The 25,584-nt window shown below is 39.8% G+C and overlaps 1 protein-coding gene across 1 annotated transcript in view; it reads left to right on the plus strand.

The window, feature by feature from the left end:
• The window catches only part of LOC125238675 (Down syndrome cell adhesion molecule-like protein Dscam2), a 213,030-nt gene that overhangs the window by 45,788 nt on the left and 141,658 nt on the right, over positions 1 to 25,584 (plus strand). Inside the window, exons 2-3 of the mRNA XM_048146068.1 lie at positions 6,758 to 6,908; positions 20,890 to 20,965. Of these exons, the coding sequence (XP_048002025.1) occupies positions 6,758 to 6,908; positions 20,890 to 20,965 (227 nt within the window). The remainder of the gene's footprint in view (positions 1 to 6,757; positions 6,909 to 20,889; positions 20,966 to 25,584) is intronic.

Here is a 25,584-nt window from a genome sequence, read left to right on the forward strand (position 1 = left end):
TCCGACATCCGATATCGGATCGGATAATGTGAAAACGGCGTTACGGTTATCGAGTTATTAAAAAAATAAGAATAATTACTGAACATGTGTGTGACAGCCTTTACCTCTCCCCAATGATATGAGGTTTTGTTTTGACATGTGGCGTCAATCGCTTGACACTAACTTGAATATTATTCTTGAAGGTCTCACACACTAATCAATAATTAATTTGTTATGTATGAAAACGATGAAAACATTTTTTTGCGAATACATAAAAGTGATATACATGGGTGGTTCCTGATACCAAACTTAACGACATGTTGAATTTAACGGAAAACAAAAAAACACAGTGTATAATCAAACATAGGTATATTCAGTTGCTTAAATACTGTGACATGCCTATTTACCAAATACCTACTGAAAAGTGAATCAATTTATAATTTTGTTGTCTAACTGTACTTCATGATTGCTGGCCATTCCTCAATCCGCCAATGGCAACAGTAGCTGACAATCACCAAAGTTCATTAATTATTCGTCACCCATTACGTCACGATTTATCGCCCTGTACGCGATGACTGATTAAATTTGCGCTTGACCCATGGTTTATAACATGTTTTAGCACCTACTGCATTGTTATAGCACTGACAGGTTGACGCAATTCGATGACAACTGATCCAGCCAGCCACACTCATAAAAGAATCTTGTCCAACATTTTAATAATAGGACATCGGAGAGATCTCTCAGCAGAATAATACCTATGATTTCCTACTCTGGTCTTTTTACGCGATTCAAACTCAGAATCGCGAGGTATTTCGATCTGACAGGAGGAAAAAAATGTCCAAAGATTTCCATACATTTTGCAAACCTTCCATTCCGTTACCGCCATACAAACTGTATGAAAAAAGTGTAACGGAATGGGGAAAAACCTTGGGACACTTTTTTTCTCCTATTAAAATCGAAAGAGCTCGCAATTTTGAGTGGAAACCACATAAAAAAATCAAATCCAAAAAAAAAAATTAAAAAATGACCCACTTACTTTTTTTTCATGTGGATACATTTATTTTCAAGGAGCTAATAAACTTAAATAATTTAAGGAAAAGTAAGTATTGTTTAATGTTAAAATGACCTCTGATACATTTAATTTATCTATTTCACAATTCGTTAGGTAAATAAAAATTAAATAGTTACCCAATCCAGTAAATAGTTGACCAATACAAAGTAAATATTAGTTACCCAATCCAGGTATTTCAATTATTAACTCGATTTTAGCAATATGACTTTTTTAATAAAAATTCGAACAGGCACATGCATACAAAATGGGTAAACAAAAAAAGTTTTTTTAGCGAAAAACATCAAAGCCAAAGCCGCGTACAGAATGAATTATTTTCGCATCGCGGTTTCCGCGAAAAACTCGTAATTGTGAACGAAAAAGAGATAGCACTGAATGTAGTCGTGGACTCATTAAAATTTGTACACGCCGATGACTCGACGAGTACAATATTGTGTACACAGCCTGTATAATAACGTTGGTTCGCTAACGGATCCGTACTTTAGTTATTCGGAGGACCTTGCGCTCCGCTGCACGCTGGTTCGGGAGAGCTGTAAAATATTTGGGTTCTCATTGAGATGAAATGCGATAAAATTTAAAAATAATCCTGATGAATTCGCTGACAAATTTTCCCTTTGACGTAGTTCGAAGTTCGTTTTAATAAGGAGTATATTCAAACTATAAGTAGCAGACAAACATACAATAACGTGATCTTATAAGGGTTTGTTTCCTTTTTCACCGACTACCGACAGACATTCTAAAATGTTCATTTTATACTTAAACTAGCTTTTGCCCGCAGTTTCGCTCGCGTCAGAAAGAGACAAAGTAGCCTATGTCACTCTCCATCCCTACAACTATCTCCACTTAAAAAATCACGTCAATTCGTCGCTCCGTTTTGCCGTGAAAGACGGACAAACAAACAGACACACACACTTTCCCATTTATAATATTAGTATGGATTTAGGCTTCAAGAAGCCTTCGATATATGCGATATATGTTTACAATAGAAACCCATCTTTTGACAAAAGACCCTTTCAGATCCCTTCTGATGGCTCAATTATTAATTCGATTGTATTAGGTACAATGTATCGGAGATAAATTAAGTAAGAGGTAGGTATTCTGAGTAGGCAGTCTACAGCCTAGATCGGTTGATTAAAATATATAAACTAATCAAAAAGACCTCCGCGAGGTGTACCGGGTGCAAAGGTGCCCATCAAACTTGCCACATTGCCACGTTGGATGGCAATGTACAACCTTTGCACCAGGTATGAGCCCGCACGAGCATCGGAGGTCCTTTCTCTCAGCTTATGTCCCTTATCAGAGGTTGGGTTTAATCTTGTGGCTTATGCGTATAGTTCAATAGTCACATTATTATGTTACTTAATGAGAATACGCGTTTGCAGTTCACCACTTTAAAGGAACATTTGCGTTTGACAGATAAACAGGCCAATTCAAATGTACACCAATCAGAAATATTAATTTTAGTATTGTGCGACTCGCTCGCGCCAATCACCAACGGGCGTCACAGCTTTAATATCTGAATAACAACACCCAACTTTCACTACCATACATAAGTGTAGGCACCAAAACTCCTCTATGCACTGCCAGACGTGCTTTTTGCGATACTTTCTGGCTGCCCATAAAAGCGTTTAGTGCTCCATTCACTCTATTCCCAGCATTCACTCTCCTTTCAATATCTTTTCCATGTTTACCGTCCCTTGTAAACAACGTTCCCAAATACACAAACTCTTTCACTTGTTCCAAACTTTCATTATCGATCTCAATTTCGCAATCTGTCATAATCTCATCTCTTTCAAATACCATTACTTTCGTCTTACTGACATTCATTCTCATTCCTTTCCTCTCGAAGGATGCATGCACTCTTGTTACCATCAGTTGTAACTCCTCGGCCGACGACGCAAGTAATACTAGGTCATCGGCATATAGGAGACATTTGACCAGTAACCCTTCCATTCTCAACCCACAAACATAATCTTTCAGATCTTGCAAACAACTATCCATGAATAAATTAAACAGCCACGGCGACTTCATCAGATTATATTGGTGTAAAATAGAACTGGCCTGATTAATATACCTTAATTGCTTATTTGTATTTACAAATTTGTAAATGCTTTGTATTTACAAAACTTTGTTGACGACTTGACGAGACATATCACTCGGCGTCCGGGATATGGATAAATGAAATTTTCGAAGTGCAAAATAATTTCATACAAATTTTAACTTGATGTCCTAAGCTAGCTGGTGTTTTATATAATTTTGAATTATGAAAGAAAATACCTTTGTAAAACTCGCGATAACATCTTTAGTCACGTTCGCAATGATGGCTTGGCATCTGTTTTCAGAGGCAATGTTACAATTGTAAATAATTCGTTTTATATTGAAAATTATCCTTGTAGGCAATGTTGTTATGTGTATATTGGACCAATTCATACTTGAGATTAGTAAGAAAAGTGTTGAAACTAGTAGTAGTAGTAGTAGTATAATACTTTGTACCAGAAAATAATATAACACACAAGAAAAAGAGCTTATAACTAGTAAAGTGCAGTTGATTTGGGAAAGGAAGTTTTTATAAAGCTTATGCGCATTTTTAATATGGTGAGAAATTTAGGAAAGCCTATAGCTTATTTTAAGTTAGTTCCAATGAGCAGCATTCAACACCAAGGAAAAAACAAAAAATAAACAAAACACTTCAAAAACTTGCTAAATACCACAATAATAGTGGACATCAAAGAAGTAAATGCAGAAAATATCAAACGGAACTTCACAATTTGTTCACGATGTAATATCTCACAGAATAATCCCTTACGTCAAATAACAATAGCGTCTATCCGATATCACTATTATATACCTACCAATTTATATAATACGTGCTATGATAAATGTAGCTCATTTTTCATATCAATACTTCGGCATATTTCTCGCGTCGCCTTAGCGAGGTGACGTTGACGTATGGCTCGTATATATTTTGGTAACACCCTATAATATGTTGGAAACGCTAATCGAATATGGAGCTCGTCTCGTTTAATACAATTTATCACAAAAATCCGAAGTATAAAAGTTTATTTAGGAATACGGTAACACTATACTCCGATTTTATGCAAACTAACATGAATAAAAACACAAACATACCTACTACATATTTGTATTTTTATTAGGTACTTATACTATAAATTAAATACAATACACAGAGATTCTTTTAATTGAATTATTCATTTCTGACATTTGGTGCTGTTAAAATATGGAAACTAGTTAGTAACTGAAACTCATTAGTAAGTGAATATAGGTACGAGTGGTAAGTACAGTCAAACAATCTGAATCCTAGGCCAATGTAGAACCCTTTCACAGTAAAAGTCAAACTGACTTCTATAGCAAATAAAGCACGGTGTCAATACGACAGGGTTCTAGGGTGGCCTAGGATTCTAATTGGTTGACAGTACTTACCTAATATACTCATTTTGCTGTGCTCTCCAACATTAACGTACAAAATAATTGGACATTAGTTCCACAAATAAAAACTAAACCGTAATACGGACCGAATCGAATATTAAATTATCTATTAGATACTATTTTGATTTAAAAATATATGTGCATGGAAATATTTCTCTCTGAAGTTGCAGGCATCCTTGGTGATATTTTCTCATTGCGTGGGCCGTATACTTGTTTACCTCCAAAGTCCAAATTTGTATAAAAATCTGTTCACTAGTCTGAACTGCGGCGACAACTATTGCGGCAAAGACAACAACTCAATTTATCAAAGAAATTGACAACGACGTAACCCATTTGCCGCTCTTACAGCGCTATATCATCAACGCTATACCTACATATCTTATCTATATTTTGAAGTTATTAATACACAAAATTGTATGTTTTGTCACATTAAAAGCTGTCTGTTTAAACCTCACTCTGTCATTCAACTGAAGTGCCCACTCGTTTCATTCGCATACATATTAGGTTGCACGGTACGTAGACAAGATCTATCTTTACAGCAGCTTCGTAGCGATCGAAACGCTATTGCGTCTAGCGCACTAATATCGAAAACGAGATAACTATGTATGTTACGCAAATGAGTGTTAACGATAGGCAGCTTGTCTTTTCGCCCTGGCGTGAGCGTTCTTTCATTCAGCGACTGCTGTATTTACTAAATACTGGGGCAGAATCACTTCCACGTCATGGCATTCTGTCAAAATGTTTGGTCAGCTTGGAGTACCATTCTCTGCCAGGCGCTTAAATCGGAGCGGGCTGAAAGCACTTAAGTTTAACCGCCCTACATTATAGACTTCCGAACGTAACGTGGAAGACTTGAAAGCATATTCGAATTTCTGAAATATGATAACGTAAGATAACATCTCCAATGTGGACATTGAAAACCACTTCACATTAATTTGTTACTTACCTAATTTATAATTTAGTTTTAGCAATACGTTGACTGGTGACATGATAAAAGTTGAATGTTCTATTATTCCTTATACATACTCCTGCGGGACTATCATATTTGCAATTTTATCACTTATCAACGTGGATAAGACATCTCTCACTCTCACACTGCCAAAACGTGACGGATGCTTTATCCACGTAGATAAGTGATAAAATTGCAAGCAGCATAAGCCATTTAGGTAAGATATTTTTGTTTTCGTAAAAACAACGAATCTAAGAAATGGAATAAATAATGTTCCTTATTGTTGCTCCAACGCAAGGTTTTATTGCCTGAAGTCATAACTGGCCCGAAAAAGTTGCTCAATACTAGCAGATAAAACGCTAACATAAGCATGAAGGGCTTTCACGCAGGTATTTCATTGATTTTCCATCTAATTATTTAGATATTTTGATACGTCTTAACATTTAAAATTAATATCTAACAACATAATTGACTGGAGTGTGATTACTGATGCCTGCACCATAGATGAGAAAGTTGCACTCTTCAACTCCTTACTGATCCAGCTATACGATGCCCATGCTCCGATTCGTCCAATCAAATTAAAGCATCTTCCTGCTCCCTGGCTGACCGACGAGATAAGGGCGTTAATCGAGAAAAAGAATCGGGCAAAATCCAAATTTAAACTTAACGCTTCTGACAGAAATAAATCAAGATATCTTCAGTTGAGGAATCAATGTAGTACTGTTTGTCGTGACGCCCAGCGGCGCCATATACATAAGTCGGTGGTTGATGGTCAACCTGCCAAAATCTGGAAATGTCTTAAGGGTTATGGTGTCGGTAAATCTGGTAATGGTCCTCTACCTAGTGACCACCTTAATTTAGATAACCTAAACCAACATTTCTCTTCTTCCGCTAGCTTTGACGGTCCAATTAAGTCTGAAACTCTCAACCATTTGTCTTCCCTGCCGACTCCTGATTTTCCTCCTTTTTCTGTTTCTCAGTTCTCCGAGAATGACGTTGAGAAGTGCATACTGTCTATTACTTCTAATGCTATTGGTGTAGACTGTGTGGGCCGGAATATGATACTTCCTCTGCTTGACCTCCTTCTTCCCATTATTACCAGCATTTTTAATTGTTCAGTTTCTTCTCGATGTTTCCCTAATTCCTGGAAAGACGCTAACATTACTCCCATTCCCAAAAAGTCCAACCCGTCGTCCTTCTCTGATTTCAGGCCTATTTCTATTCTCCCTTTCCTCTCAAAAGTTTTGGAGCGGCTTGTGCAGCTGCAACTTACTTCTTTTCTGAATAAAAACTCTCTCTTTAACCCTTTCCAGTCAGGGTTCCGCTCCGGTCACAGCACAGCCACCGCCCTAGTCAAAATAACTGACGACATCCGATCTGGCATGGATAACCAGAGGTTAACGGTGCTGACGTTGCTAGATTTTAGCAACGCCTTCAGCACCGTTGACTTTGATATCCTGCTGGGTATCTATATTACTGAAGAGCAATTGAATAAACTTGAACGACTCCAAAATGTCTGCATCAGGTTTATTTTTGGGTTGCGCAAATTCGACCATATTTCCAGTTTTCGTTTACAGCTCAAGTGGTTGCCTATACGCCTCCGACGCAATCACATATTCTTTCTCTCCTATATGCCACTCTGTTTCACCTGAATACTCCTTGCTATCTCAAATCTCGATTTAAGTTTCTTTCTTCTGTCAGATGCGCGCAAAATTTGCTACTTGTCCCACCTCCTTCCACTTCTAAATTTTACTGTAACTCTTTTAGTTTTCGTGCTGTTCGACTGTGGAATGGTCTGCCCATTGATATTCGACGTGCAACTTCATTATCCATTTTCAAAAGGATGCTAAAGGATCATTATTTGTCTACTTCATAAACTTTCTGTCCTATAGGAACTTTCATGTTGTTGTAATGGTTTCCTTACTTTTACATATATATATGTATATATGTATTTATATCTGTGCTTATATTGTTTGTATATATTAGTAAATGTAGTTTATCATTTTTTTTTTTTTTTTTTTTTTTTATATATATATTTTTGTAGTTTATGTATTATATTATACCAATTTGATTTAATTTCCTCTTCCGTCTCTCTCTTTTGCACCACCCGTTAACTTCTCTCCGATCGCCACTCGACTATCTGAAGGTTGTCTGTAAGAGACCGCTGTTTTAGCGATAAGACCGCCTGTTGTTACCTACCACTTTGTAACCGTTTTCATTTATGTTTTATTTTTGTAGTGTGCAATTAAAGCATTTTATTATTATTATTCTCAGTATTTATTTTCATTCTCTAGGCTACTAGGTTTTTTACAATATGTATATAAAAATAAAATATAAAAACATTTACAAAACAATATAAAAACATATAAACATATTATAAAAAACCTAACCTGCCGCCAGCAGCGGGGCAGGGCCCAAGCTGCCGGTGGTTAGGGCTGCAGAGAGAGGAACCGTCGGACTATCCGCGCCGTGTCCAAGATCACCGCCTTCTGCATCTGGCCCTTGATCCAGCCACCTAGCGAGAGTCTCTTAAGATGTTGGTCGAGACTCTTCGCTATGAGACCGTTCGCTGAAACGACTATCGGAACAATGATCGTTGAATCAACATCCCACATGGCGGTTATCTCGTGAGCCAAGTCTAGGTACTTACTGGACTTGTCCTTCTCGGCTTTGACGAGATTCTCATCATGGGGGATGGTGATGTCAACGAGCACTGCCCGGCGTTGCAGTCGATCTATTATCACAATGTCAGGCTTATTGGCTACAATAGTCCTGTCAGTGATAATAGATCGATCACAATAGAGCGTGGCACGACCATTTTCAAGAACTGGCGCAGGCAAGTACTTGTAGTACGGTACTTCGCGGTCCACAAGGCCGTATTGAAGAGCAAGTTGCTGGTGAATAATCCTGGCTACGAGACTATGTCTGTGCAAGTACTCGCCGTTAGCAAGATGAGAACAACCGGAAATGATATGCCTGAGTGACTCTCCGGGACGGCGGCATGCCCGACAAATGTCGACCGTACCGTCCTTCAGGATATATTTCCGGTAGTTGTTCGTCATCATAACTTCGTCCGCAATTGCACAGGCAAAACCCTCGGTTTCTCCGAAGAGGTCCCCGAATCGTAACCAGTTCACCGATGCGAGCAGATCTACATCGGGTCCCGTGAGGGCCTTGTAGAACCGCCCGTGTAGCTGCTTGCTCTCCCATACCGCCTTGCGGTCCGCAGTACTTAGTACCACAGGTTTGCGCCAGTTCTCTTTCGCCAAGGAGAGCGGCGTGAGGTTTCCGTCAACTGCCACCACATCACGATGCATCCCACACTCGTTGTTAAGGAAGTAATTCCTGAGATTGTACACCTCACGGTTGTGGAGATCTTTGGCGTTTAGGAAGCCTCGACCTCCGCACTTCCGTGGGATGTACAATCTCATAACAGACGAGCGCGGGTGTAACATACGATGTGTGGTAAGCAGTGAACGGACCCTCCGATCCAGGGCGTCCAGCTCAGTCTGGGTCCACCGTAGTATGCCAAAGGAGTATGTGAGTAGAGGCATTACCCAGGCGTTAAAGGCGCGCACTTTGTTGCCTCCTGACAAAAGACTGTTAAGGACTTTTGTGAGCCGACTGAAAAAGCGCTCCTTCACCGACCGTCTAATGCCAACATCCTCAATACCCAACGACTGTGACATACCAAGGTACTTATAGGTTTCTGATTCAGAGATAGATCTGAACGACATCGTCTCAGAAAGTTGTAAATTTTCTGAATTTACAACCTCCCCCGCTGTACATGCATAACCGCACACTTATCGACACCAAACTCCATTCTGATGGCGGTACTGAAAACTTCTGTGGTTTTCAATAGCACCATCAGGTCTTGGGTGTTCGGTGCAAATAGTTTGAGATCGTCCATGTACAGAAGGTGAGAGATGACTTCACCCTCTCTCCGAAGCCGGCAACCTAGCCCAGAATCCTTCAGCAGCGTGCTGAGGGGATTCAGAGCTAGGCAGAACCATAATGGACTCAAACTGTCACCCTGGAATATTCCTCGCTCAATCCTTATGAAGTCCTGCGGGCCAGGGGGCCATCCCTGCCTCCTGGTTGACGAAGGACTGTGATCCACTGCCTCATACATGCAGCCAGGAAGGATATTAAAGCTGCATCAAGTTTATACAGCTCCAATACCCTTCTCAGCCATGAATGAGGCACCGAATCATAGGCCTTCTTATAGTCAATCCAAGCGGCCGAGATGGCTCCCTTGTTCCGCCGAACTTGTTGGCAGATGGTCATGTCTATGAGGAGGAGCTCTTTAGTACCACGGGACCCAACCCTACATCCATTTTGAGCGGGAGCCAGAATGTTGTTAGCGACAATATGCGCGTTAATTTTTGCTCTCAAAATGGATGTAAGGAGCTTGTAAAGTGTAGGCAAGCACGTAATGGGTCTGTAGTTTTTTGCTTCCGTGGTACTACCGGACTTATAGAGCAGGAAAGTAACACCAGTTGTTAGGGAAGGTGGGAGAGAACCAAGATCGAGGGCTTGTTGAAATTGCGTTGCCAAACGCGAGTGCGAGCATCGAAACCATTTTAGCCAGAAGTTGTGCAATCCGTCCGGTCCAGGACTTTTCCAGTTCTGGGTCGTACGGGTAGCACAACTTACGTCGTCGGGGCTGATGGTGATAGCCCCCATAGGTTCGATGTTCTCGCACTCGCGTTCGACAACGGTCATCCACTCACTCTCCGTGTGTTCGACGGGCACCGACCAGATGCTACGCCAGAAATCAGACATGGCAGTAGCATCCGGCAGCTGCACGTCAGACACACGAGGGTCGGTTTCCTCCCACCTTCGGTATACTTTCCTTTGGTCGCTTTGAAAAAGACGATTCTGCTGGAATCGGTCCACACGCTTTCTGTAGCGGCGAATACGGCTTGCCCATGCATTTGCATAGACTTTCTGCTTCAGGAAGTCGATGCGCTCTGTGACATTGGCCAAATAGTCGCGGGGCCTGATGTCCGTCCCCGCGAATGCCTGGTTCACAAAACGCATTACTCGAGGGCGATTATTACCCCCTCTGAAGCAGATCAGCTTTGCAATGAGAGTCCTAAACGAGTTGATACGACGCTCGATCCGTACTTGCCATGCAGGGACACCTCCGGCGGTCCTAGTTGCACGGTCAGCGTCCGGAAACTTGACTCGAGCAACACGGCACGCCGCGATGGCTCCGCAGTACATGATCGAGTGTGTATCATCTAGATCTTTACTAGTCCGTATAAATGGCTCTAGTAAAGCGTTTAAGGCTCCCATTAACGCTAGATTGCGTCTATTCATAGGCAGACGTGGTAATCGTGGCCTAGGATTGTTTGTGGAGCGATACTGCGTAATCGCCTCTTCCAAAGACCTCCTCAGTTGCTCATTAGCAGGCTCACTCACGCTCTGACTCGCGAAGTCCCCGCCGTCGTTACCGGAATCAACCCGCGGCGCATCCGGTGCCAGGTCGGGTTCGGGCACCGGGTCCGGCGACATGGCGGGCAAATTCCGCCCCGAGGCGGGGTCCGCGCGAGCAGCGAGAGCCTCCTGGCGAAGCCGATCAAGTGTGGCGTCATCCAACCGCCTTGACCGCTGAATGACGCGTACCTGATCCGATAGTCGCTGCTCCGATACGGTGGTGGTGGGTTCAAGCGTCTGAAACAGAAGCAGCATTCTTGGACGATACGCTGACAGCCTAGTTCCCCCCTCTGTAGCCCCATAGTACGCTCGCATGACGTTCTCGTTCATCAACTGAGACCATCTCATGCGGCGCACTACACCACCGGCAGCGGGAGCCGTGGGCGGGGCAGGATGTCCCGCAGGCCCCAAGCGTGCCGGCAGCGGTGGCCGCCCTCGTCGCGCAGGTGGTCGTGGCGGCGGCGGCGGCGGCCCGCTCTCGTCGCTCGACTCGCTGGTGTCGGCCGCGGCGGTGGCGAACTCGTCGCTCGACGGCGGTTGCGAGGAGACGGACGAGGCGGGCGAGGGTGGTGGGCGTGCGCTTTGTAGAACCGCTGATTGTCCGCGTGCTTTACTTCTCGTAATCATTCCGTGATATTTGTCTTGTACATGTCGATCATTTTTATGGTGAAATATACCCAATATAAGTTTGGTCACATGTAGAACTGGCTTGGGTTCTGGTTTCCACAAAAATTAACTCAAAAATCAACATGTAAATACAAAATATACAAAAATTTTTTAGAGAGATTAGAAAAACACGTTATTATTATGTTTTCCTTTATTTATTTCTTTTCTTAGATTAGGTTTTTTACAATATGAGTATAAAAGTAAAATAAAATAAAACACTTACAAAACAATATAAAACATATAAACACATTATAAAAAACCTAACCTAGGGTGCCGCCAGCAGCGGGGCAGGGCCCAAGCTGCCGGTGGTTAGGGCTGCAGAGAGAGGAACCGTCGGACTATCCGCGCTGTGTCCAAAATCACCGCCTTCTGCATCTGGCCCTTGATCCAACCACCGAGCGAGAGTCTCTTAAGATGTTGGTCGAGACTCTTCGCTATGAGACCGTTCGCTGAAACGACTATCGGGACAATGATCGTTGAATCAACATCCCACATGGTGGTTATCTCGTGAGCCAAGTCTAGGTACTTACTGGACTTGTCCTTCTCGGCTTTCACGAGATTCTCATCATGGGGGATGGTGATGTCAACGAGCACGGCCCGGCGTTGCGGTCGATCTATTATCACAATGTCAGGCTTATTGGCTACAATAGTCCTGTCAGTGATAATAGATCGATCCCAATAGAGCGTGGCACGGCCATTTTCAAGAACTGGCGCAGGTAAGTACTTGTAGTACGGTACTTCGCGGTCCACAAGGCCGTATTGAAGAGCAAGCTGCTGGTGAATGATCCGGGCTACGAGATTATGCCTGTGCAAGTACTCACCGTTAGCAAGATGAGAACAACCGGAAATGATATGCCTGAGTGATTCTCCGGGACGGCGGCATGCCCGACAAATGTCGACAGTGCCGTCCTTCAGGATATATTTCCGGTAGTTGTTCGTCATCATAACTTCGTCTGCAATTGCACAGGCAAAACCCTCAGTTTCTCCGAAGAGGTCCCCGAATCGTAACCAGTTCACCGATGCGAGCAGGTCTACATCGGGTCCCGTGAGGGCCTTGTAGAACCGCCTTGTAGAAATTATTATTATTATTATAATTATGGGAAAGTATATATTTTTTAAATTACTGATTAAGCTGTTTAAAGTAGGCCAACTTAAGAACCTGGGTACGTAGCCGAATGGCACAAACGCTCACGAAACGAAACGCTCGTAGATATCTTTCTCTAACGCTTTTGCGTATTGGCGCGACAGAGCCAGAACACCTTTCGCGGCGTTTCGCTTTCGTTTCGCGTCGCAGAAATGCCATTCGGCTACGGCACCTGAGCTATGTTTTGTTTGCGTTGCAAGACTGTTACGTGACTATACAGGACACGTATTGAGGGCGCGGAGGTATTGAAACCAATTTTCAATAAATAGTTAAGCTTGCACTTGAAGAAATTCCTTAGTCCTGATAGGCTATACATGATCAGAAATTTCTCAGAGAATTTCTCAGGCAAAGCAACAGGGTGTGCTCTTCAATCTAGCCCTTTGACGGTTAGCTCGATCGCACAATAGGTATTTCGAGCGTTCCACGAATATTGAACCAGATATACGATCAAGTCAAGCGAGTGTAAGGACCTGTTCGCCGAATTTCGGACACAGACATAGTTATTATTAGTAACGAACGTATGTACTTACCCACGTTCATTTCTTTTATCGGAGATTTCAATTTGAAGATTGCTTTTTCGTCATCAAATTCATATCATTGCGTTGTTCCGGGTTTAAATGTTGGGTTGGGGAGGACGTCGGGTAGTCCTTTCAGTAGGTAATTAATTAATCCCAAAATTAGCAAATAATTTTAAGAAAATGACCATTGGCTGACCTTTAGCTGTATGATTTCGTTGCAATGATTTCTTGAAACTACTTCACAATTATTGTTTAATATTGATAAGATATTTAGTTACTATGTAAGTCCCGAATAACTAATTGGCATGACCCATGGATCAAACCGATCAAACACGGAACATTCAGATCTCAGGCGATAGATTTTTGAATTTCATCGAATTAATCTCTCGAAAATATGGAGGTGTGCTATATATGGAATACTAAAATTTAAAATAGCATAAATGGCACCTTACCCACTGGCGACGATTTGAGCCAAATTTTTTATTTGTAGATATGTAGTATAAGTTTTTATTTGTAAAATTTTTAGTATAAGTGTTTATTTGTAAGTTTTTGCTATGTTGTAATTAATGAATTGGTTTTGAATAAAATTAATTTTCAAAATATGTACGAGCGATATAAATTGAGATTCTAGCGATATTGACGACTGCTATTCAATTCAATTCAATTCTTTATTGCTTCCATGTTGATACAAAATTATTACAGGTGGCAGATATAAAAGGCAAGGCACAACACAACATGAGACCCTGTTAGGGTATTGCAAAATTCAATTCTATTAGTAGATTCAAATACACAATAACTGTTAATTAACGGGAAACATTAATAGTGCGGTCGAAATTAAAAATCGACTCCCAGGACGAACTTCGAAATGGGCAAAATGTAATTACGTACGAGTAAATTCGTTATTAACAATATCAATTACATAATGTTACTACACCAAATAATTTCAGTTACACGAAGAAAGTAACTGCGTAGGTGTTCAATTAACAGTTAAATTTGCGAAACTTAATTGATTTTTACAAGTCAATGGCATTTTTAATTACAATTGTAACTAAAATTTATAATTGTTTACTCAATTAGTAATTGTTTAATTAATTTATGGAATGCTAGTTTTACGATCACCTTTATTTCCAAAATTAGTTGAAATATAGAATGAGTTATATCTTATGTACCTACTACCTACATATACTTACTTATGTTTTAGGTACGTACTAACTAAATAGATTGGGTTAAGTTTTGAAAGATACATGACCTGAAACTATTTTTATACACATATCTTTAAGAAAATTTGTCCATTAATACAGATGAATAAAATAGTTCACAAAAAGTAATTCAAGAATTAAATGCATGTAATTACAACTGTGAATCACACAGAATTTTTTTTTGTTAGCCTATTTGAGTGTCCCACTGCTGGGCAAAGGCCTCTCCCCTGGCTCTCCATGACCCTGTTCTCTGTTTCCTCCGGCCAGTTCTTCAGAAAGGCGTCAAGATCGTTTCGCCATCTTTGCCTGGGCCTGCCCAGCCCACGCTTCTTCGTCAGCATCCCCTTGGTGGTTATGTTAGCCCACCTATCCGGATGCATGCGATAGACGTGGCCGGCCCAGTCCCATTTAAGCCTGGCGGTTTTTTTGCCAACATCAGCAATGCGAGTTTTGGAGCGCAGCGTAGTGCTTCGGACTCGATCGGTCCTTTTGACACCTAGAATGCTGCGCTCCATAGCGCGTTGGCAAACCTTCAGTTTGGACTTCTGAATCTCTGTGAGTGACCATGTTTGGGCGCCGTAGGTTAGGACAGGCAGAATACACATGTCGACGAGTTTTCGCTTGAGTGACAGTGGAAGGTTTCCCTTCATAAGCTCCTTCATGGACCAGTAGCTCTTCCAAGCGTTATCGACACGGCGTTCGACGTCTTTGTCTTGCCTGTTGCTGAAAGAGACTAGCTGGCCCAAGTAAATATACTCGTCGACATATTGTATATTCTGCCCATCTACCTCGACCCTACGTTTCTTGCTGTTGGTCATCACTTGTGTCTTTGCACGATTCATTCGAAGTCCAACCTGAAGGCTTGCGTTGCTCAGAAGCATTGTCTTGGAGCATTTCTTGCAGTTCGGATTCCGAGGAAGCAAAGAGGACAATGTCGTCGGCGAAGCGAAGGTTTGATAACCTCTTGTCTCCGACGACTATTCCTCTATTCTCCCAGGAAACCGCCAGGCTTTTAAAAACTTCTTCAAGGGTGCTGGTGAATAATTTTGGAGATAGCGGATCACCCTGTTTGACACCTCGCTGTATAGGAAACGACGGGCCGGAGTACTGAAGTTTTATGTCTTCTGTACTATTCCCGTATATGTTTTGAATTAAACTAATGTATCTGGGGTGGATATTTTGGTTTTGAAGTGCGGCTACTAAGGCGGAATGTGTGATGCTACATTCCGCCATAAAAAATAATATTACATGTAATTAAATTATTTACGCCCAAGATTGGTCGCACACACTTCACCAATAGGTATAAATTCGCTACTCGTGAAATGTGCAAAGCGTAAATAATATATTGGGTTTTTAGGTAAATAACGAACGTTAAAAACTGCAATGTTAAATTAAAAAACTGATAGGTAGGTAAGGTATTGGCACAAGTATTCAAAAATTTCACAATAACTGAGCACAAAATTAAATTTTCCCAAACGGAAAAAAGCATGAAACGAAATATTTTCATCAAATAAAATTCCCAAATGATAGCAAAGAGAAATAACTTTATGCATTTTGTACAGCTGGCAGCACGATTCGAAACGGACGGGAACTGTTAGGAAAAAATACATTTTTTGTTGATCGTACAGATTCCGACAAAGCGTGCGCTAACAGCGAGCGACGGCACAGAGCGGCGCCGGGTTTGATAGACAGGTCAGACCATTGAATGTCTGCCTTATTATTTGACAATGGTTCTGTATGTCCCTGCGATATGATACCGATCTGACAGGGTCAAAATAGACGTGTTTGTAACAAAAACGTCATTATTGACAGAGACATGTGTAGTCGAAACATCGTATTTTCAATTTTATATTGCAAAACTGTGTTTAACATAACAAATAATAGTCACAGAATTCTAGTCTTTCACTTAAAATTCCTTTATTTCATCAGCTGGCTCAACACTAAATATGAATGCAGTTTCAGTCAGGACTATTTTTTTACTTTTTGATTTAAGAAAAAGCAGTAGAATGTAACGTTGAAGAAAAAATAACATAAAACTAAACTTAAACCCTAGTTTTTCCTCCCCTGGCCCTCTGTGTAGCTTTCAGGCCAAAGAGAACAACCCATATGTCACCTTTACCTCCCCTTTTAAACTCGTCTAGGGTACGAGTATCAAACCTTACGAGTATTAGACTTTAATTGTTCTTTCAAATGATACCAATTGAAATAAATGGAAGATAATTTGCCAATAGGTTAGTATGGTTTTCATCATAATATTATTATCTATATTTACATAGGAGAAACCGTGCTAATACAGTACTTCCATCACTAGCTTGAATAATAGTAAGTAGTAGTGATAGAACAGGCAAGTCTAGTTAGTGAGGTGCATTGATTCGGTTTTGATTGGCTACTGAAGAATACTGAGGCACTTTTAACTTATCTACATAGTGCGAAAAGTAGCATACGAGTTTCAGCGGTGTTTGATTGTTGTACTGAATTTTATGTCAACAAAAATAGGGTGCGATATAACGCATGCGAGAACTTATGAAATGAAATGAAATTGGCGTTATCCATATATTACGTCACAGTGTAAGGGGGGTTGGGGGGTCATACTAAATGTGACAATCCCTGTTAAAGGGATACAAAAAAGCGTGACATAGGAGGGGGGAGGGGTCCAAAAACCTGAAATTTGGTGTGACGTAATATGTGGATGATTTATTTGACGTTCATAAGCGCATTGTAATACCTACCTTCTTTAAGAAATGAAATGAAATATTTATTTTCCAAGTAGGCATTACAGGTAGGTATTACAATGCGCTTATGAACGTCAAATAAAACTACGCCGGCTCTAACCCTACGCCTCAGCCTCGAGAAGATTTCAGTCCCCCCTCAGTTGGATGGGAGTATCCACTATGGGACCGGCAAGAAACTCGACGGGCCACTTCTTTTCATATCGCATCGCAGTGATGTCTAATATTCAGCGTTCGAATACAACTTCGATCTTAAAAAGAGGAATCCCTTTTTTTTATATTCCCGTACAAAACTAAGTTGTATAAAAAAACCTATTCCATTATCGCCTCTATGAGAGCTCATATGCAGAGGTATAATCCGCAGCGTACTCTACGCCCGCCCGGACGGCAGTTCATGCATTTTAATGAGAGCTGGTGCATCGTCCGTATGCAAACAGGGTCTGCATACGTTAGTTCTATACATTTATGTATGTTTTTGCCCTACTTGTGTCTTTTTCGGTGTGTTTGGACGAATGAGAATTCTCTTTTAGTACAGGTGCTTTTTTAATGTTTAACACAACATGAGAGGACTTTGATATACTCGTAACTACAAAATTTAAGTAATTAGTACTTTTAATAGATTTAGTGTGCAGTGAAACACATATTATATGATTTTTTGTTCATTATGTGGGTGAATCAACTTGTTCTTGCCTGTTATTGCCATGGTTACGGTCCCCTGAGTCACGCTGGTTTTATGCAAAATTATGCTACTGAAATTATGCAAGCATGCATGTAGTCCATGTTTGTACCTATAGGTGGCAAATTAAGGAAAAGGCTTGTTAACACCAGAAAAATGCATGTTTGCATAGTTTAAGTAGCATAATTCTGCATAAAACCAGAGTGACTCGTAACCATGGCAACAGGCAAGAAAAAGTTCATTCACCGATGATTACCTATGCCGATGCCGGTGAAATTGAAATTGATATCATAAAATCCGTTTATTATGCGTCTGTTCTGCTAATGTATGGATTACAAATGCAATTACGCACATGAATATTACTTATTTTCATAATTATTAATACAAACCAGGCAACAAGGCCAAATTATAAACCTGTATAGACATATTATTTACGTATATATTATATAGACTTAAAAACTAAACAGTGTTGATTTATTGCTTTAATGCTTGCAGTTCACGATTCCAATTTTGTTTAACAAGCTAGAACTACCTATGTATTCATGATGATACATTTTTACGTCATACAATAGAGCCACCTTCTTTCATAAATATTATATAAGGGCTCATTAGTATCATGTGGCGACACCCTAAGCCTTCTAATAAGCAAAGTTGTAATCCTACCGACGGATCCATTAAATTGCTAAGTACTTTTCCCGGAGGTGGGGTTCCCATGTTGGTAAATGGGTAGGATAACAAACAAAACAATGATTTATTTGAGGTTTACCTTACTTTTACAAAGTTTGTTGACATCAGATCAGCACGAAATGACTTTCTTGATAATTCTAAATCTTATGGGAATGGTGCATTTAATGTACTTAGTACTTACCTATATATGTACATATGCCAAAGCAAAATTAATGTAAATATTTACATATGCAAATTTTGTTTCATACATAACAAATATTTTATTCCATGGACTTTTATAAATATTTAAATATTGTTGTCATAATTAACACGAGTAGAAAACCGTGCTGGTTTTAATATTTATGTTATACATACATACATACATACATACAATCACGCCTGTATCCCATAAAGGGGTAGGCAGAGCACGTGAAACTACTAAAGCTTCAGGGCCACTCTTGGCAAATAAGGGGTTAAAAGAAAACGAACGATTTATGTTATAAAAGTTTAATATTTCACCGTACCTCGCAACGCTCAAGATTTTTAGGTACCCATTCCAACCACTCGCTAAGACTTGTAAATAAAGTTAACTTATTTTTAGTTTCTTCCTCTTTAACTTTAATTCCGTCTCTAAATCAGTAATTCATTAAAAGGGCTTTAAATATGCATAAGGTATAGCCGGGTAAAATTGAATGAAGAGTAAATCGTACACTACCTACGCAATTGCAGTCAAAATAGTAGTTATTTTACGCCACTAGCAACGCCATTTGTGATGCCATTTCACCATGCCCCTCGGGCCACATTTTAGTTACCAGTCGTGTAACGAACATTTAAAAAAAGTTGAAAAAGTAAGTTTTTCATGAAAAATATCGAATATTTTCAAAGGGTGCAGCTTATTTTCTTTGCACGCAGAGTTGAAATTAGCACTTTAATCTTAACCCAATAATATTTTTCGGTTTGATATCTCTAAATAAGTAATTTAACTTAGATTAAACATTTGGATGTAAAAAGTTATAATAAATTCATGTAATGTTAGTGACGTAATTTAAATTAACAAAAAAACATTTTTTTACTAGATATAAATTTTAATGAGCTTCCTCATAACCACAGACTAGCCGAAGCGAAGTCACTCCCTCAGACATATATTATATTGGCACTATCTAGTTATGACCAAAATAGAATTTAAAGAGGATTAAGTAGGTAGGTACTATAAGAGAGGCGTATCATGGGATGTCTATAACAAATTATAGGGGTCAAAATTCGCCGGCCCGTCCAAGTTTGTATGAAGTATAATAACAACACAGAACCCTTAAGTAGCTCCCCCAGGCTTTGTTTAAATATGCAAGTGTTTTTAAAGGGTGCCGGGATGTTTTATACCCTTATAAGCTTGTTTGTTTTATAATGATGTGATTTTTAGGATGACAAAGCCTTTTGTATTTTATTAGGTGTCAATAAGTAATGTGTTGCTCTCAAAAGGATAATATTTTGAATTAAGTCGTAGTTTACCCTTACATACTACTTTATTTAGGTACCGTGTCTGAAAATTGCGACGATTTTATCAATCATATTACATATTCGGAAATCTAGAGTACCGAATGCACAAACCTAGACAGTTTTGTACGGCGTTTACTGAACAAAAGATTTCCTCTGACAGAATAAATTTTAAAGATAAGATTATTTAAGAAGTGGGACTCAGTCAATCTATGTTTGACTGTCCTATAAAATTTATTTGTTTATGTTATTTAATAGTTCAATCATAAATATATATACATATATATTTATATTTATGATTGTTATTGTTATACATTTATATCAAGAAAAGTTTGGAATTCTACTCCATGAATACTCGTCAAAAATCTTGGAGGCTTACCTACCTACTTAAATCCGCTCACGGGTACTAAAGACCAGTCCCGACAAAGGAAATATCTTGTTCATGCAACAGCGTATTTTAAGGCCTACTTACGTGTAGCTAATGTGTAATAATTATTTTTTGGGCACAGGGTCCAAATTTCAGTCTTCTTCAAATAGCCGCTCACAAAATATTAGTCACATTAAAAGTATGATTAGGTATATCGGTTTTAATGATTCTCACAAACTTTTAAGTGTCTAATACCTGTCGAGTGTGTAGTTAACCCTTAATTGGGCTAGGAGTACATTTCCCAACATACTTTGAACTTTATCTGTCTTTGACAGGTTTCAAAATTGTCAGAATTTTGAAATTCTGATGCCCAATAAAGGGTTAATGCTCAAGCAAACTGCAAGAACACACAAAGATGAGCAAACCAGATTTTACTTACTTTTATAGCAAAACCTTTAACAAGTTTACTACTTAATATGAGAAAATACAACATACGAGAATAAAGGTTACCTGCGCATTACGCCATTAACATTGTGTTTGTTTTCAGATGCTCTCCGTCTCTACAACGTACGCCATTCATCCACTTTGAGTGCAAGGGAAGACATCTCTGCGAAAACCAGAAAGTAAGAATCTAAGTCTTGTTTGTTATGATATAAAAGTTATAATGCCTTATGAAAATGCACGTACATATTCGTTACAAAATTCGCGACTAATTCACTTTAAAAAGCGAATTTCGAACCTTAACAAACACATTTATGGTGCATGTTTCTCTGCCCTTTAATATAGGTGAGGGTTGGTTACAAAATTATTATTCTAAACAAAAATGAGTTTTATTTTTTGAGAGGGTAGGTTGATTCTTATTGAATGCACATATATGTAGTGGTAATTTTAATATTATAATGAGAATGCGAAATGGAATAAAAGAATATGAGAACGGATGAGACTGCAGATGAAAAGATTTTATTTGTTTCCCTTTTGAATCACGAAAGAGGTTTTTTGTTTAGTTTTCTCGGTTTTTTCTTGGTAATTTCATTTGTGGTAGCCATATACTTTTGTGCGTTATATAAATACTTAATAAACTGTTTCTGAATACAAACTAAGGATTATGTGTTGGGTGTTTTCTATGTATGTATGGATTAATATTTATGTATGCATATCATCGCCTAACAACCATAGTACAAGCTTTGCTTAGTGTAGGGCCAGGTTTATTTGTGTAAAAATATTGCGTGGAGTGACTGTCACGGTTTTGCACTTAGTTACTTCCATATTTTTATTGTTTTAAATATTTTCACAAGTTCAAGAGTATCACTTCAAAAATTGGCATATTTTTCTCATATTCCTAACATTGCTAAAACATTTTTTTCAAAATTCGAGTGTGCAACACTGAGCGTTAAATGTTTAACGCTATCAGTTGGAAATCGCATTAGAAATTTAACTTCAAAAGTAGGTATTTATGAGAGCACTTGAATAATATAATCCCAGGCCCTATCGCGGTCGCGACCAGCCAATATTTGCCTCCAATCCTATTACCGCGGTGCAAACGGCAAGTTTCTAAAGGGGAAAGGGGACGGCCGCTTCTCTATAGAAACGTGCTCTTTGTTTTACACTCTGGATTTGGATAGTAGGGATAATATTTTATTATTGGGAAATAGGATATAATAATGCGGCAAGAAAGATATTAAAATTATACTTGCATAGACCGGTATACTTGCATCCATACTAATATTATAAATGGGAAAGTGTGTGTGTCTGTTTGTTTGTCCGTCTTTCACGGGAAAACGGAGCGACGAATTAACGTCACTTTTTAAGTGAAGATAGTTAAAGGGATAGAGAGTGACATAGGCTACTTTTTGTCTCTTTCTAACGCGAGCAAAGCCGTGGGCAAAAGCTAGTATGTTTATATTTATTTGTATATCATCCATAGGCATGTCAAAAATGCTTAACTTTATTAGATTTTGTTTGGATTGTTGCGATATTCAGAAGCGAAAAAAAATGTATTACGACTCTTTTTGATCTGCTCGTAATTCTTACTAACTATAATTGGCAATTTTGAACAAAATCTAACGTAATGGCTAATATGAAACAAAATGTGTTACAAATATTTCAATTATATTAATATCCAGTGAGGAAATAAAGGTGTACGTTTGTATGAAAAGTCCGTTTTGCGTGGGTGCTCCAATCTACTTTCTTCTTCATCTTAAGTCACTCACATACTGGCAATTCACTATTCCTCTTTTTCCTTTTATACTAAATTTTAGTTTTACAACGTCATACATTAATAAAATGGGAGTATGGCTATCATTTGTACGTTTTACTAAGCTTCATCGCACTTATTTATAACACTTTACATTCTCGCGTTTTGTAGTGTACACATATTTAATTGAAAATATAAAATATTTATATGAAAAGCAAAGTCCACTAAAAAGGTGTATTGTAAACATTTAAGTACATTGTAGAAATTAAACAAAATGAAAAAAATAAAAGGGGTAAATGAGAGTCACTAATTTACTGGGTACTTATAATACTGATTCCTGAATAGGTAATATTCGTACGTCCATAGCTAGTTCGAACTGGGCACAGTTAGCGCCAGTTGAATTAACCACAGTTAGGAGAAACATCAACGTGACAAAGCAGAAGTCCATGGAAATTCCCTTTAAAAATAAATTAACGAACGCTAAATTCGGTAACGCATGGTTTGTGCAACCGACCCTTAAGCTAGAAACATACCACGCGGACGTCCGCGGTCGCAGGACCGCGATCGCGACCGATCAGTGTGCACGGTCTTCGGGACGTGGCTGCGGCTGACCAAAACATCCAGCGAGCTAAATTTCGATCGGACGTCCGTGCGCTCAAGGCCACGTCCACGACCGACGACCGATAGTTTGCAAGGTTAACGCCGTGTCTTGCGTGGGCGACGGTCGCGCGACCGTCGCCGTCGCGTCTCATACTTCCATATCTATAAGGTTTGATTTCGTATGCGTCGCATCGCTGTCGCGCGACCATCGCGCGACCGTCGCCCACGCAAGCCACGGCGTAAGTGTATATTCATTGTCTAGATCCGCGTCCGCGGTCGCGATCTCACCTTCACCGGTCCCTGGGCGGACACTCCCTGCAGACCACAGGACATGGACCACGTACCCCCCCCCGTACTTTTGTCTCGTTCTAATCCCCCACTTCCCAAAATTGGCGGGTGGAAGTTTGTATGGAGGATTCCGCAATTTTGTAATTTAACGCGAGCGAAGCCGCGTTCAAAAGCTAGGATCTGATAAACGGCTCCATCAGAGAAAAGCTGGCACCGCTACGACTGAGTCGATATAAAGAAGACCTATTACATATAAGGAAGACCTATTAACTTGAATACGAATAGTGAACAGCCATGCACGTGTCACTTGTATGCTAAGCCTAATAGTGACGAAACTGAACTTGAACTATGAACATTTTGTCTTAAACTTTGTTAATCATCCCTGAGTTTCGCTCAAACTAACCTCGTTATACACAAGTTATATAATAAGGCACTTGAAATCCTAAGAGACGTATGAGGTATTATTTTGCTACTATAATGATGTAATATTATAAAGGCAAACTCATGCGAGTAATAATATCGAGTGCCATATTGAAAGAACCATCTTATTCTTTAGAATTATATCACAGAATATATAATAGTACAAGTACAGAAGGTTCACTCCTTTGATGTTCACAAAACGCCGCCATTCTAAATTCTTACCTACATTAACAAACGGACCGCACGCGTGCAGACGACATTGAATTCTATTGCGCCGCGCCAAGGTCGTCGCCAGTGAATGGGCCGCGAACTCGCGGCCGCCGGCATGTACTTGTAGCGCGGTGAAGGGATCGCGGAGTGAGCCGCCCCTGATTATATTGACCGGGATATAGACCGTGATTACCTTTTTGATTTTTGTCGAGCTCCCGATATTTCGACGCAGGTGCATGCATCGTGATCACGGAAAACTGATGAAGGACACAGTTGTGTAGACAGCGCGCGATCTACCCACCTTCGCGCGCGTCGGCTACGTTCACTTTCAGCGTTACTATTACTACTGGTCGCATCGACAAAAATCAAAAAGGTAATCACGGTCTATATCCCGGTCAATATAGGTCTAATGAAAATACCCGTGAATCATTCAAAACTTTCATCTTATTCTCTCGGAAATATACTTAGTTATCTGATAGGTTGGTTCATAAAACAGTCATAATGAACAACTAAACAAACGAAGAAGTAGATCTAATAGTGTCTTCGACGCATATGTAAAGACTGTAAAGAATAAAAACACACGACGCCTTCTTCTTTACGTAATCAATTTTATACCTAAGTCGATACACATTTTTGTTCGTTTATTATGAATTATGACCAACCCCTATGTCAACTATACGTGGTCTCTCTATTATAAAAAAAATATGTACGTAAGCGCTTAAATTTTAATACATTTTATGACAACTTTCCAGTAGCGGCGCTTTTCTCATGTTTTTTTCATAAATCCAAAACTTGACACAAAATGCATGCAGACAGAGAGTATGGAGAGTATCCGTATGCATACAAGTAATTTTACTAACTTAAATCGAAATGAATCATTGAGGATTATATATATATATATATATACATATATATATATATATATAGCGCATGAAACTACTCATCAATGCCACTCCTGGCAAATAATACATAACTACAACAACATCTCGGTTATTATACATATGATGATGATGTCCTCCCAGACGTATCCGTCGACGGCGACACCTGGACAATTCAGGTATTTAATAAGTTCTGACGTGCATGGGCTCGAACGTGACTTGCGAAGCCGAGTTTTGTTTTAAACTTCCGGTCGCAAGTCATGCAGTAAAGTTCACCATTTGCGTCATAGGTGTAGGTTTGCGTCATCCGAGATTTTCGGATCTGGCGTTTAGCGTCAAGATCTTCGAGGCGTGCACTTTCGAAGTCGTTGAGACCAGTGTTGATCGCAGTTCGCCAGTCCGATCTCTGAGTTGCAAGCTCCTCCCATGATTCACACGATATACCGATGGCCGACAGGTGGCGCTTTAGGACATCCTTGTACCTCAGATATTGCCCACCAGCCTTGCGTTTACCCGAAGCTAGTTCAGAGTAAAACACAATTTTGGGCAATCTTGATGGTGGCATGCGCACAAGGTGTCCACACCAACGCAGTTGACCTTTGACGAGTAGGCATTCCATACCCGTCATACCAGTACGACGCAGAACCTCCGA

This window comes from Leguminivora glycinivorella, chromosome 2, assembly GCF_023078275.1.
Source record: "Leguminivora glycinivorella isolate SPB_JAAS2020 chromosome 2, LegGlyc_1.1, whole genome shotgun sequence".
Taxonomy (NCBI): Eukaryota; Metazoa; Arthropoda; class Insecta; order Lepidoptera; family Tortricidae; genus Leguminivora; species Leguminivora glycinivorella.